This window comes from Chiroxiphia lanceolata, chromosome 4 (genome assembly GCF_009829145.1).
Source record: "Chiroxiphia lanceolata isolate bChiLan1 chromosome 4, bChiLan1.pri, whole genome shotgun sequence".
Classification (NCBI taxonomy): Eukaryota; Metazoa; Chordata; class Aves; order Passeriformes; family Pipridae; genus Chiroxiphia; species Chiroxiphia lanceolata.
In genome coordinates, this window is record NC_045640.1 from 44,711,582 (window position 1) to 44,724,370 (window position 12,789).

Consider the following 12,789-nt stretch of genomic DNA (forward strand, 5'->3'; position numbering starts at 1 on the left):
GCAGCAGTGGCAAGGAGGTTCACTGGTAGTTTCCTGAGTCGATGTTAACACCATCAATGAAGGAACAATAAAAAACACAAAAGCAGGTAGACTTTTACCCAGTTTTAATTTACTTTATTTTCACTCTTTAAGAAACAGAACTAACCACGTAAAAGGTGGAATCATGTCCTCTCTGTATTAGTATGGACAATGGAAGCACATTCTGCACATGACTCTGGAGGGTAATACCAGATTTGGAAGGACAAACTTATAGCATCAGTCATCTTCTGAAAAATACTTTTGGCAGCCTGGCAGCTAACTCACTGGTCATCAGTACAGCTACTGGAAAGCTGGCTCTCCCATGAACAGTGCTTCAGCTTCACAGAAGTGTCACATCAGTTGGATTTTTAGCATCGTGAATACTCATATCTCCTTCTGGCAATATCTTCGAACATGATAGGAACATTCTGTTTGACCTAATGTGACCAGATAAAAAGAGGATATACAGGTCAGGAACTCTCCATGTTTCAGGGCATAATTTGATGTAATTTTGTAATAATCTGGTTTATATGAAATGTTTTGTCTATGTTTTAAGTACCTATTAAGCGAAGTTGAAGTATTGATCCTGCTGTACAAAGGTGAAATCATTTGCCTGAAATCACAAAGCTGACCCCAGTAACAAAAGACCTAGCAGTGAGTCCCAGTCCCACCATTCTTTTCATCATTTGGTCAAACGTGTAATGAAGTCAAAAGCCTCATTCAACATTGTCTCATCATGCATGATGCTGTACAGGCACAAAATCCAGCTTTCTCTAGAGAAGCCACAGCCTAGAGACCAGGTGTAGGTCATGAGTGGAAAGGTATGATTGCTGTTAATACAGATAGCACATACTGAAACAATTTGCCTGGGACAAAGCCCGTAGCAGAAAAGGGGGCCTGTCACCAGTCTTCTAGCATTATTGAATAAGGCAGATTCCAGCAAACTAAGTTCCCCAATAAGAAAGTATTGACCAAAGTCATTGAAATGGACTCCTTGTGTTGAAGGGTAGGGAACATTTGTGCTTTCATTGTCTGTGACAAATACCACAGGCTTCTTTGCAGATATGCCACTGTCCAGCAACTTCATACTTTTCTCTTCCTCAGTTTTGTCATCCATGGAATAGGGAAAATTATGTTGAGTCTCTTTGCAAAGCACATTGAGATCTGTGGCGGAGAAGTGCTACATAACCACAAAACAGTGTTTATTGTTAGGCTATAGGTTTTGCACATAATTCAAATGGCTACTGTGGCTTTTCCTTGTACTATTTCAGTGAAATTCTGCCAGCCCCCATTGTGAAGCCGTGTGTGTTTCCTTATGCTCGTGTTACTGGATGTAGCATCTCAATGCCTTGTTCCACTTTCCTGCCTCCCCTGAGGCCTGTCTGGAGCAGAGATCAAGTGGGTAAGTGGGAAACAGGTTCTGAAAATGGGAGGAGTAAGAGAGGTGTGCAAATTCTGAGAATCCACCTCAAAACCCTACCCCACCTCTTCCCACCACCTCCCAGTGCCCGCCCCTAGCTTCAGCCTGCCGCCTTAAACTGCTGCCACCCTGTGCTGGGTTGAACATTTTCAGCTGCTGACTGCACAACTGCACAGAGCAGCTGTCAGCACCTGGTGGAACAGACATGATGGGGCTGAGGTTACACAGCTGGACTCCCCTGGGGTGTCTCCTCTCCCTGCTCTTCTGTACCAGCATGGCGGTAAGTGAAGAGAGAGTGTTAGAAAACATGTTAGCACAGAAAGCGCTGTCAGAAAAAAACCACTGAAAATGGTCTTCTTTCTTCTCTTCAGTATGTTGCTACCAGAGACAACTGCTGCATATTGGATGATCGATTTGTAAGTACCTGAAAAATTTTCTTTTATCTTAAGAGTGTATTTAAAGCTTTCCTATGCTGATTATTAACTACCATTATCACTTGAACTTCATTGTTGTTTTCAATACTTCTTAAGTGCGCTGTGCTTAAACCTGTTATTTATTAATAGCAATACAGGCTTGGTAAAAATGTATGGGAGGCTGCGCTGTGGAGGAAAGCACATATCCAGAAGATGCTACAAAAGTAATAGCATGCACTGTTTTCTTGCTATGTATGCACATAGCATGAAAGTAAACTGCCTCTGTAAATACAAATACAGCAGAGTGGCAAATTCCTGTCCGTTTTTATCCGCTCTCATTTGTGTCAGCAGTGCCTGAAAGTTCCTCTGCCCAGATATTCTGCTCTCCTTTCTTTGGTCCCAAAACATTGCCAACTGTTATTCTTTCTTCTTTAGGGTAGCTTCTGCCCAACAACCTGTGGCATTGCAGATTTCTTTAATAAATACCATGTCACTGTGGATAATGAACTGCAGGAAATGGAGAGAATTTTGCAGCAAATTTCTAACTCCACAGTGACAGCAGAACATCTGATTCAGCACATCCAAGGCCTCTATCCTTCAGAGAAGCAGACATTACCAAGTGAGAATATAGAAATAACTACACAACTGAAAAATATAATTTATGTTGTTTTCATTTTTAAATTGCATAATTGCAATTATTTTATACCTTTGTCTGTTTTACAGATTCAATTGATACTCTTACTCAAAAGTCCAGGAAAATAATTGAAGAAATTATCAGATATGAAAACACTATATTGTCTCATGAAAATACTATACAGTAGGTATCTTCCACTTTTTATGTTATTGACAATACAAATTGTTTTATTTCTGTTCTTTTATCAAGTGCCACCACAGCTCTCTCAGAAACGTTTTTTGTGCTGACATGGACAGTTTTGCTCACACTGTCATTAGTAGCTGCCTAGCAAGGCACAGGACGATCAAGAGGATCTGATACTGAATTCTCTGCTCATCTGCATGAGCTGTTAACTGTGCGAGAAGTGCAAGATAAGAATGCCATGAAGCCTGGCAATATTTCTGTTTCTTTTGCTGTAGCAGCTACCCTTACATTTTTTTTTCATGGTCTTTGGAGGTCATGCGTTTGTGCTGTAATGCAGAGTATGTGGAATATTTATACAATCATTCATTCTGACCAATTTTGCTGAATATATCAATGAAAATCAGCTCCATTACATTGTTATAAATCATAAGTAACTTTGAACTCATTAGTAGTCTGTTCTACATTGACATTGAAAATAAAATTGAAAACAAAATTGAAAACATCATTAATGTTTCTAAACCTTAAGGATATGTTTTTTGACCTGAATGTAAAAAATCTCCACTTCTTGAACATTATGTCAAAGATTGTTTAGGCATTCTGACACTTACAGCAGTTTATTTACAGAACTCATGTTTTACAAATACATCCATAATTAAAGAGGAATAGTTTATAATTTACTTTAGGAGAGCAAAGTAAAACTCTCCATAGAGTTATATTCATACATTAATAACTAGTTAGAGTTTTGCTGATTAGAGTCAAGTTTTGCATGTGGTTTTGAGTAAGGTTAAGCATGTGCTTTCCAATTTTGGCTAGTTTCCTTAACTTTAAATATCAGTGCTAATAGAGGCACCTCGTTTTACAGGGGTGCACGTAGCAGCATGCTAGATATATGAGGCGTGTGTACAGGGGAATATGTATTACATATTCAGAAACAGAGGAGTCAACAGCCCATTTTTATGTCTTTTTGTCCAGACAATTGACAGATATACATATATTGAACAGCAACAGGATCACACAGCTGAAAGAGAAGATTACTCAGCTTGAGTTAAAGTGTCAGGAACCATGCCGAGACAGTGCTGAAATACAGGAGACAAGTGGAAGAGGTATGCAAAATGCTTCATATACGGTGGAGAGTTAATTCAGTTACAAATGCCGCTGATTGACATCACAGCAATGAGTTATTTGTAATCTTATGGGCCATAGATTTCTGCAAAGATATATAAAATGTCAAGCTGGTGCTTGGATAAATGTCAGTGGCAAGTAGACACTCTGCAAACAAGGCATTCAGATGGGACACAGTTCTTCCGTGGCCTTTTTAGCCAAAATACCATTGTCCCAAAATGTATGCTAAACTCAAGTAAACTTTCAATGGACAAACAGAAGATAACTCATTATCACATTTCTACTGCGTAACACAGAAAAAAAAAATAATTATTCCATTAGTTCCAAAAGTGTCCTTTTTTCTTGCTATAAAAATTAATGCAATGACTATGTTTTATATTTAAGTTGCTTAAACTCTGTGTGAGACTAAATTCATATTCACCTTACACAAGTCCTGGGATGCTCAGTAAGACTTTTTATGGCAGTGACATTAAAGTATGTGGACTAACTTCGCAACAATGGCATTTAGATTAATTGTATTTCTTGCGCTAAGAAAGTTAGAATATAAAATATATGTGAGGACAGAATTGTAGCTAGATTAATCATGATCCTTTGAATATCTTTACTTCAGATTGTCAAGACATTGCAAATAAAGGTGCCAGGAAAAGTGGTCTTTACTTTATCAAGCCTCAGAAAGCCAAGCAGTCATTCCTAGTCTACTGTGAGATTGACTCATATGGCAATGGCTGGACAGTATTACAAAGGGTATGTCTCATGTATTATTACTATCAGCAAGCTTATTGCATCGGCACAGATTTATTTACCTACATAAGATACATATATTTTTGACTGAGGTTTTTATTTCTGGTTTTGGTGGTTTTTTCCCCCCAGAGACTGGATGGGAGTGAGGACTTCACTAAAAATTGGGTTCAGTACAAGGAAGGATTTGGACACCTGTCTCCAGATGACACCACTGAGTTCTGGCTGGGCAATGAGAAGATACATTTAATAACTACACAGTCTACTCTGCCTTACACCTTACGAATAGAACTGGAGGACTGGAGCGGCAAAAAAGGGTATTTGCTCATGATGCTTTTGAAAATGACAGCTTAAAACCTACTGCTCCCACTGCTGCATCAGTTTGTACAGCTTTGAAGAAATTATGAGCCCTTAGACCTGCTAACATGCGTAGGACACTGCTTTGGCTCCTGAACTTAGAGCTGTGACAGCAATCACTGTGGGACTTGTTGCCAGGCACACGTGCATGTCTGAAGGCCACATGCTGTCAGCACTCATTTATTAGGCAGAAGGAATATGTTTCTTCTCTTCAAGTTTCTTCAAGTCTTTTGTGTCTTATGGGCTACATGATAGTTATAAGTCCCTTTACAAATGAACTGTTCTGTTCTATTCTTTTATTTTGTATTCTATGTACTCCTTTCTCCTGGAGGACTTACTGTCCTTGCTATTTCTGGAGACATCCGATCCTTCCACCAAGATATTTCTCGTGACCTAAGTAAGCCTTAGCATTACGAACCTGGGAGATGTAGATATATGTGTGTATGTGTGTGTGTGAGTGTTTTTATAATGTAGATATTTCATATATCAGTGAAGACTAATAGTCAGAAAACATGTCTGGTACTGGAGCACAAAAGTTGGTTGGATGTATGTCATTGAACTGAGACCCGCAATCACATAAAACCAATTCTTTTTAAAAAGCTAGGATGTAATAAATGCCTTTTCTGCAGTTCTAACACCTATGCATTTTCCATTTGTGCATGACTCAGAATGCAGCATGCTCATAGTCACCATTCTCCTTTGTTTACAGCACTGCTGACTATGCTGTATTCAAAGTGGGAAGTGAAGAAGATAAATATCGACTGACTTATGCCTACTTTCTTGGTGGTGAAGCCGGGGATGCCTTTGATGGTTATGATTTTGGAGATGACCCAAGTGATAAATCCTTTACCTATCATAACGGCATGCAGTTCAGTACCTATGATAATGACAATGATAAATATGATGGCAACTGTGCTGAGCAAGATGGATCTGGATGGTGGATGAATAGATGTCATGCTGGCCACCTCAATGGCAAATATTATACAGGTGAAGTGCCTTCTAAATACTTTTAATCCAGGACACTGCATTTTAGTGGCAAAGAGAAATCCAAAGCTGGCAATAACTGTTAACACCAGCAGTAGGAACTCTCCATCCCAAAGTGGTAGAATCAATCCTGAGAGAAGCAAACTAGGAGGACAAAGGCAGTGAACGGGACCTGTTAGCATGCCCAGGGGTGCCATGGAAGTGTTAGTACCAGAAACATGTATGGGCACATTAACTATTTTAGAAAGCAACTAACTGTTTTACTCCAACTGATATTTTTTAGGTGGTGTGTACACAGCACAAGATGCTGGTCCATCTGGATTTGACAATGGCATTATCTGGGCAACCTGGCGTGACCGGTGGTACTCCATGAAGAAATCTGCAATGAAAATCATCCCATTCAACAGACTGTCAGTAGATGGGCAGCAGCACAATCTGGGCACCAAACAGGTTCGACCACAGGGCCGAGGAGATATTTAAAATAATAACAGAACATAGTGATCATTTCAAACACTGAACATGGACAGCTGAAGTGTTAAGCCCACTTACAGAAGTTGGCTTTGTTTACCATTTTGTCACAGAAATACTTGTACTTCAATTTTAGTATACTTTTTACATTACTGTTTCTTTTAACAGATAAATAAATGGATAGTCTCATGATTAGAAATAATCCCTTGCCCTTATGTGTTGTAAATATTAACATTTTTCATTTCAAACTAGTATAACAAGGTATGAACACTATCAACATGTCATCATAGCCTTATGTATGTCTTTCTTTAGAAGAACATTAAAATACTCTTTTTTTCTGTTGTAGGTTGGAGACGCATAAAGGACAATTTCATAAAGGCCAATCTGAACAGGGAAAGCAAATCTTTTCTCTCCTAGACACTGAACTTACCTAACATTACAGTTTTGACTATAAAAAACCATTGACTGTAAGACGTCCAAACCTCTTCCCTGAGTGGTGCTTGCCTCTGTGGATGGTTATTTTTTTCTGTACACATTCTCAATAAATTTTTGATTATTACAAAAAAAGTCTGAACTTGTTATCTGTGCTCTGCAGTTGGCCAAACAAAACTAAGAAAACTTTTGATGGTTGGAAGGTTACTCTGATCAAACCTATTTGATTCAGTCATTTCTGAATTGCACACCAGCGATTTCTGCTCTTTGTTTAGAGACACAAGTTGGAGCTATTTCTCCATAAAATGTGGCTTGTTTCCCAAAGTTTTCAAGTTTTCTAATAAAATTGTTTTGTGACATAGATCAAAGTACATAGCAACTTGAAAGTGGCCTATTTTACTGCTGGAGACTACTTAACTGAATTTACCACAAAGTAGTGTTCAATCAGGATGTGTTAGGAAGTATACTATCAATGACCAAGAACAGTGTTTTACTCCAGAGCATACATACTAACAAGTTGCTTAAATTTTACTCAGAATAGGTTTCATTTGCTCTACGACACACTGTACAGTAGTGCGCTGTACAGCCACTGTTCCTGAATACCCCCCTTTTTTCATGGATATTTAAAATTGATCTAGTGTATCTTGTGTCATTATCCAACTAAAAAATGTTAAATTTTACAGCATAAATTCATTGTATTTTACTTGCATTTTCTTTTTCTGGGTCTGGTAATAATTTCCCATGTGATCCACGTAAGCAAATTCACAGCACAGATCAAGACCTGCGAAGAGTTTGCAATGCTGTCTGAATGTACTTGCTCAAAATCCCATGAGTACATTTGAACAGTGCATTAGCAAATCACTTTAGGCTTGTAGACAAATTTGTCAACAAAAAATACACTCAGAGGTAGAAACTATCTCAAGCTGATATATTAAGAAGTGAAACAGGAAGTGTATCCCGGTCTTTATTTTTAGCTACTTGTGAAAGAACAGAAATTGCTCTGTATTTCTCAATAGCACATTCAAGTGCTTTATTTTAAAGACAGGGAGACATTACACTAAATAAGACAGATGTTAAAGTCAGTTTATGCTACCTCAACAGTCTTCCAATTTTGGTGCCCAGGTCTCTAGTGAGACTGCTGCTGAGCCTCTTCCCTGGATCTGAATCTCCACAGTGTGATAAAGTGCTGGCTCCCTCTCATTTTTACTGACATTTTGAATTAGTTGAAGTTTTACTCTTGGACCAAAATCTAAGAGGAATGTTTGTTTCTCGCAAGTAGGTAAGAAGCCTACTTGTGTAGGGTCACCCTACATCATTAGTGTAGGGTCAGATGGGGCTAACAACTGTTTGAGATGAGGGATGACCCCTCCACACCACTGAACTGGTGTATTTGCACAACTCTGTTGCACCCATGCAACCGGCCACGCTGCACAGCTCACCACCAGCCTTTACACCCAATTCCTCACCAAGCAAAGCAGTTTTCCTGAACGTTTTGTGCTGTAAGGCCTTTCCCATGGCTCCTCCTAGCTGAAGCAGTAAATGTAGAGAGGCTGGAGAGAAGAATGCAAGGGAAGGGTTGGCAAACCCAGTCTGACCCTCATTCTGCAAACACACACTTGAGAGGCATCGGCCAAGTCCCTTCCACTTCCTGTTTTCAATTTATGCCACCTATGACATGACTTTAAGGTTGATATTGCTTATATATTTGCAACATGTATTTTAAAAATATTCCTTTCCCCTCTGTCATTTTGACTTCTGTATACACACTGCTGGGTCTGAACTGTGATTTGCGTCTCCTGGTTTAGCTTTTGGCTACAATGATTTATTTCATGATAATCTGCTGTAACTGCACACATTCCATTGGTGTGAGCTGGCGTTTTATGGACTGCTCACCATAAGTAAGATTAGCTTATTCTTCCAGTTGTTCTGTTGATTGGTGTCTTAAGTTTTCACAAATCATTTTAACCTCTGGAGAGGAGCATTTACTCCAATGGTCAGGAGAGTCAGAGTTAGTGAATCCAAAAAGCCTAATCTTTCAAACAAGTCCTATGCCAGAGTTCATCAGTGAGTCAGGCAGGATCCCAGCCCACAGTTATATTCTCTGGGCCCTGAAAAAAATCTGGCAAGAGTCATGCCTTTGGAAGCTCCTTTCTTCTGTGTCCAACCCTCTATCTATCAGAAACAGGCCTGAAAAGACCTCCTATTTCCTCTAACTCTTAAAAGAGAATAATACTCTCTGTATTATTTTTTGCAGGCAAATACATTGCAATTGAACTTAATGCCCCTATTTTGTATACTGAAATCTTGTCTTTCTTTTCTCTAAATTAGTCTTTATTGTACATGACCCTCAGACCATAGCCTATAGTAAAAGTTACCTGTACTTAGAAAAGTCTGTCCCTCTCAGTTTATAAAAATTTATTATAGGACTTGGTGGCCTTTTTTGCACACCTTGTGCTTGCAGTGACTCTTCCAAAGACCTCTGTAGCATAAAACAGAGGAATATCACTCCAAAGGAAAAAAAAAAGGGGGATAAGGAAGGGATAGAGGAAAAAAGAGTCAAATAAAGTGCATGGACTGGAGGACTTTCTGGATTCCTCAGTACTGGAATATTGCATGGGGAAAGTGTGGGACCAGGTGCTGGGACTGACTAGTAACAACTTCAAAAGAGTTAGGTAGCCTAAGGAGCATATGAAGAGAAAGTGAAGATGAGAGCTGAGTCTGAAGGAGAATGGAGGCTAAGACAAAGCATCCAGAGGAGGGACATGAATGAGCAGATAAGAGGAGCAGAAGGTACGACTTGGAAATTGGTGATGGGGACTGGTGGTAGGGCAGGAGACAAAGGCAGCGCTGGGCAAACAAGGTGGGACTTACATATAGGGCACACAAAGCTGAGCTAAATCCCAGACTCCCTGACTATTACTGTGGCATTCAGCCAAGAGCAGGGCAGATGAAGTGGTGAACTGCACTTCTGTCCTTTGATCATGAATTAAAGTTAAATCCAAAGTTTGCTAGCTCCTGGCCTCTAGCCTTTCAAACAAACACTGGGAGAAGTGACTGGATGATTGCAACAAAAGGTACAGGCTGAAGGTCAGGCACAGATTCAGCCCTTAACTGGAAGGCTTGAGAAGCTCCTCCTTCACCCCAGCCTTCCCCAGCAGCTCCCTTCACAGCAAGCAGGAAACCCCTCTTAGCTTACCTAATGTTTATGATCAGTTATCAGCTTTTCCTGTCCCTCTAGCCTTGGTGGCCGAGTTTTCCTCAGACTAGCGTTAAGTTTACTGTGTTTGAGTGTCACCAGAGAGCTGTGCCCTCCATCAGGGTCAGAAGAGGCCTGGAACATGCTACTTGCCATGTCCCCTATTACACTGGTGGCTGGTGCCCAGGTCACCACCTAGCAAATTGTCAGCGTGGTTGAAAAGGCCAGAAATTCTTTTTCTTTACGTGCTTTTACTACTCTTGATTTTTAAGGTCTATTAAATTACAAAAATAATGTTCGTGTATTATTGATGATCACAAAATCCAGCTCCTACAAATTGGGAAAAGTTAGAACCGAAGTCACGTCACATCACATCTGAATGAGGGATGCTTTAGTTGTTGCATAGGTTGTAATGCATAGAGTGGGCAAGACCGGGTGGGATACAGTGGTCTCTTACTTACAGCTGATATCCTGCAGAATTAGGTGCTATTTCTGCCCTGATCACCCTGTTCCTGTGGGACCAGAGGCAAGACACTCAGGTGCCTCAGAGCTATCTGCTGATTGTTCCCCCTGACCCACAGTGCAAGCACAGAGATGCAGCTGCCATCAATGGGATCTGTATGGTGTGCTTTGAAGACTCAGACTATCGAAATGGATCCCAAAAATTAATAACTACTTTTTGACTTAACCTCCTCACTTGGTTTCTGCAACTGTGAAAAAGAGAAAGTCGTGGCCAGGGAATCAATGTTTGTAAAGCACCACAGGAAAATTTTTGAAGATTTAAGCAATCTGCAGAGCATCCTCATTCAATGAAAAGACTGTACAACTTCTGGGCAGCTGCTTGCCTGTGGAGCACCATCCATGCTCAGTGTGAAGAGAAAGGGGTTCAGTGGAAGAAACATCATACGTGATCCTACAATAAAGCACAGTCCATGAGTGTATGCACAAGGAGAACCCATGGAGGTTGCACCTGCAATTGTTGTGTTCCTAAGCAGGAAGGTTCCAAGGTTGTGAACTTTAAACAGACTTTTGTATCTACCATAGAGGCTAAAATAAAGCTTTTCTGAGTTTGAGTGGGAGATTTGCAATGGACCTCAGTGTATTTTTGATGAGGCCCATTTTACTCTGTTCTGTAAAATAATTAATCCTAATTCTGTAAGACTTCCTCCTATTGTGTTCCTTCCCCCCTTTGAGCATTTAATTGTCCTCTGAGTTTTTTATAGCTCTTTCACAGAACTGCTGCAACAGAGAGAACTAAACTGTATAGGACTTGATGGGGAAGCATCATCAATCTTGCCCTTGATGAAGTTAGCAGCTGAGAATTTTGGTGTGTTAGTATCTTGATTATCTGCTTTGAGTTCAGGAGCTACCTTATGTGCATTTATCAACCAACAATATGGCCATGGCTGGATGACCTTCAAACTGAGCAAACTCAGCAAACTCTCTCTAGTATGAGACCCCTTTGGACATTTTTTGTTTAAGTTAGTTTGGCTTTCTTGTTGCTGAATTCAGAAGAGTTTTTGTTGCATGAGATTCAACAGAAGACTCTACAAAACTTGTTGCTGGAAATTGAAATAAACCATCTTATTTCAGAATACACACAGATAAGATTAAGCCTTAAATATAAGAGAAACCCTTTGTCATGCAAAACTACATCCTGGTGGTGTAGGTATTAATCAATGTAGTACCATCTTACTGAGCTCTTCTGCTCAGGATACGGCTTGTTTTCAGTGATATTGGTGTAAGTTAGGTTTAAGAGGGTTTTCCTACACAAGAACAACATGAAGTGCAAGGCCAGAAATGGGAGGAAACAAAGGATCCACTTCAACTGCAGTGAGTTTCAAGCCTCCTGAAGGCAGAAAACAAGAAGAAAAGCAGAGGAAGGGAGGAAAAGACAAAACCTGCGAGGCTGATGGAATGGATCCAAAGCTAAAATCAGCTATTTTGAGTTTAGTATGTTTTACAATGTCAGAGTTAAGCTTAAATGTGTTCCTGTAAAGCAAAATGTGATAAGATGTTGTACCCTGTTGATGATGGAGAGTTTTGTGTCATGCAGTTTTAAAAAAACCAAGAGAGTTTTGTTTTTTCAACTGAATACATCCACATTTACTCTAGTAAAGGTTTTTTTGCTCATTCCTGCTCACTGCAGTGCAACTTTTGAGATGGGCAGCATCTCTCAAGTGTCTGACAGCCATGTATGACCCTCCCCAGTCATACTGGGGCTTGTTATAGAGATCACAGAAGCAAGACATTATCAAAAGTTGCCACACAGACTATATCCATTATATAACCTATTCGGGAGACATGACTCCTTGGGAAGATTTAATTATGCTTAAGATCTGTTCTGAGACATTTTCAAGTACCACTCTACTGTGGTCTTCATAAATGTATATTTTAAACAAATCCTACTTGATAAAAATTATAATACACTATTGGTATAAGAAACAGCACAATGTTAAACCCATCATGTATTCCACAAATACCACCAAGACAATAAACTGATGTAAGTTGGTCTCTGCACCTCAGGAATTAATTTCGGTTGATGACTACATGGTCACAGATAAACTGTATTAACCCTTCTTAAACTAGTACTTGCTCTGGAACATCCAGTGTATTTCACAGCAGTGGAACATAGTCACACAGAAAGGGCAAACCCATTACTTCCTTTTTCAGATGTCACCTCTTTGATTATGCAGCCAAATGCCTATCACAGAGAGTGTGTGTCTTCCAGAAAATGAGCATTGCTGGATCCCACTAGGTCCTGCATACATCTTAGTTGAACATCCAGTGACGAGAAACAACTGTAGACAGATTTTTTTCCTGG

At 39.8% G+C, this 12,789-nt stretch overlaps 1 protein-coding gene across 1 annotated transcript; it reads left to right on the top strand.

Annotated features, from left to right (window-relative positions):
* The first annotated feature begins 1,565 nt into the window (after positions 1–1,565).
* FGG (fibrinogen gamma chain) lies at positions 1,566–6,896 on the top strand. Its single transcript, XM_032686742.1, has 10 exons — positions 1,566–1,718; positions 1,810–1,854; positions 2,287–2,470; positions 2,575–2,668; positions 3,641–3,771; positions 4,401–4,534; positions 4,661–4,845; positions 5,595–5,872; positions 6,153–6,319; positions 6,684–6,896. The coding sequence occupies exons 1-10, from the start codon at positions 1,644–1,646 to the stop codon at positions 6,696–6,698; spliced, it is 1,308 nt and encodes a 435-aa protein (XP_032542633.1). The 5' UTR covers positions 1,566–1,643; the 3' UTR covers positions 6,699–6,896.
* The last annotated feature ends 5,893 nt before the right edge of the window (positions 6,897–12,789 follow it).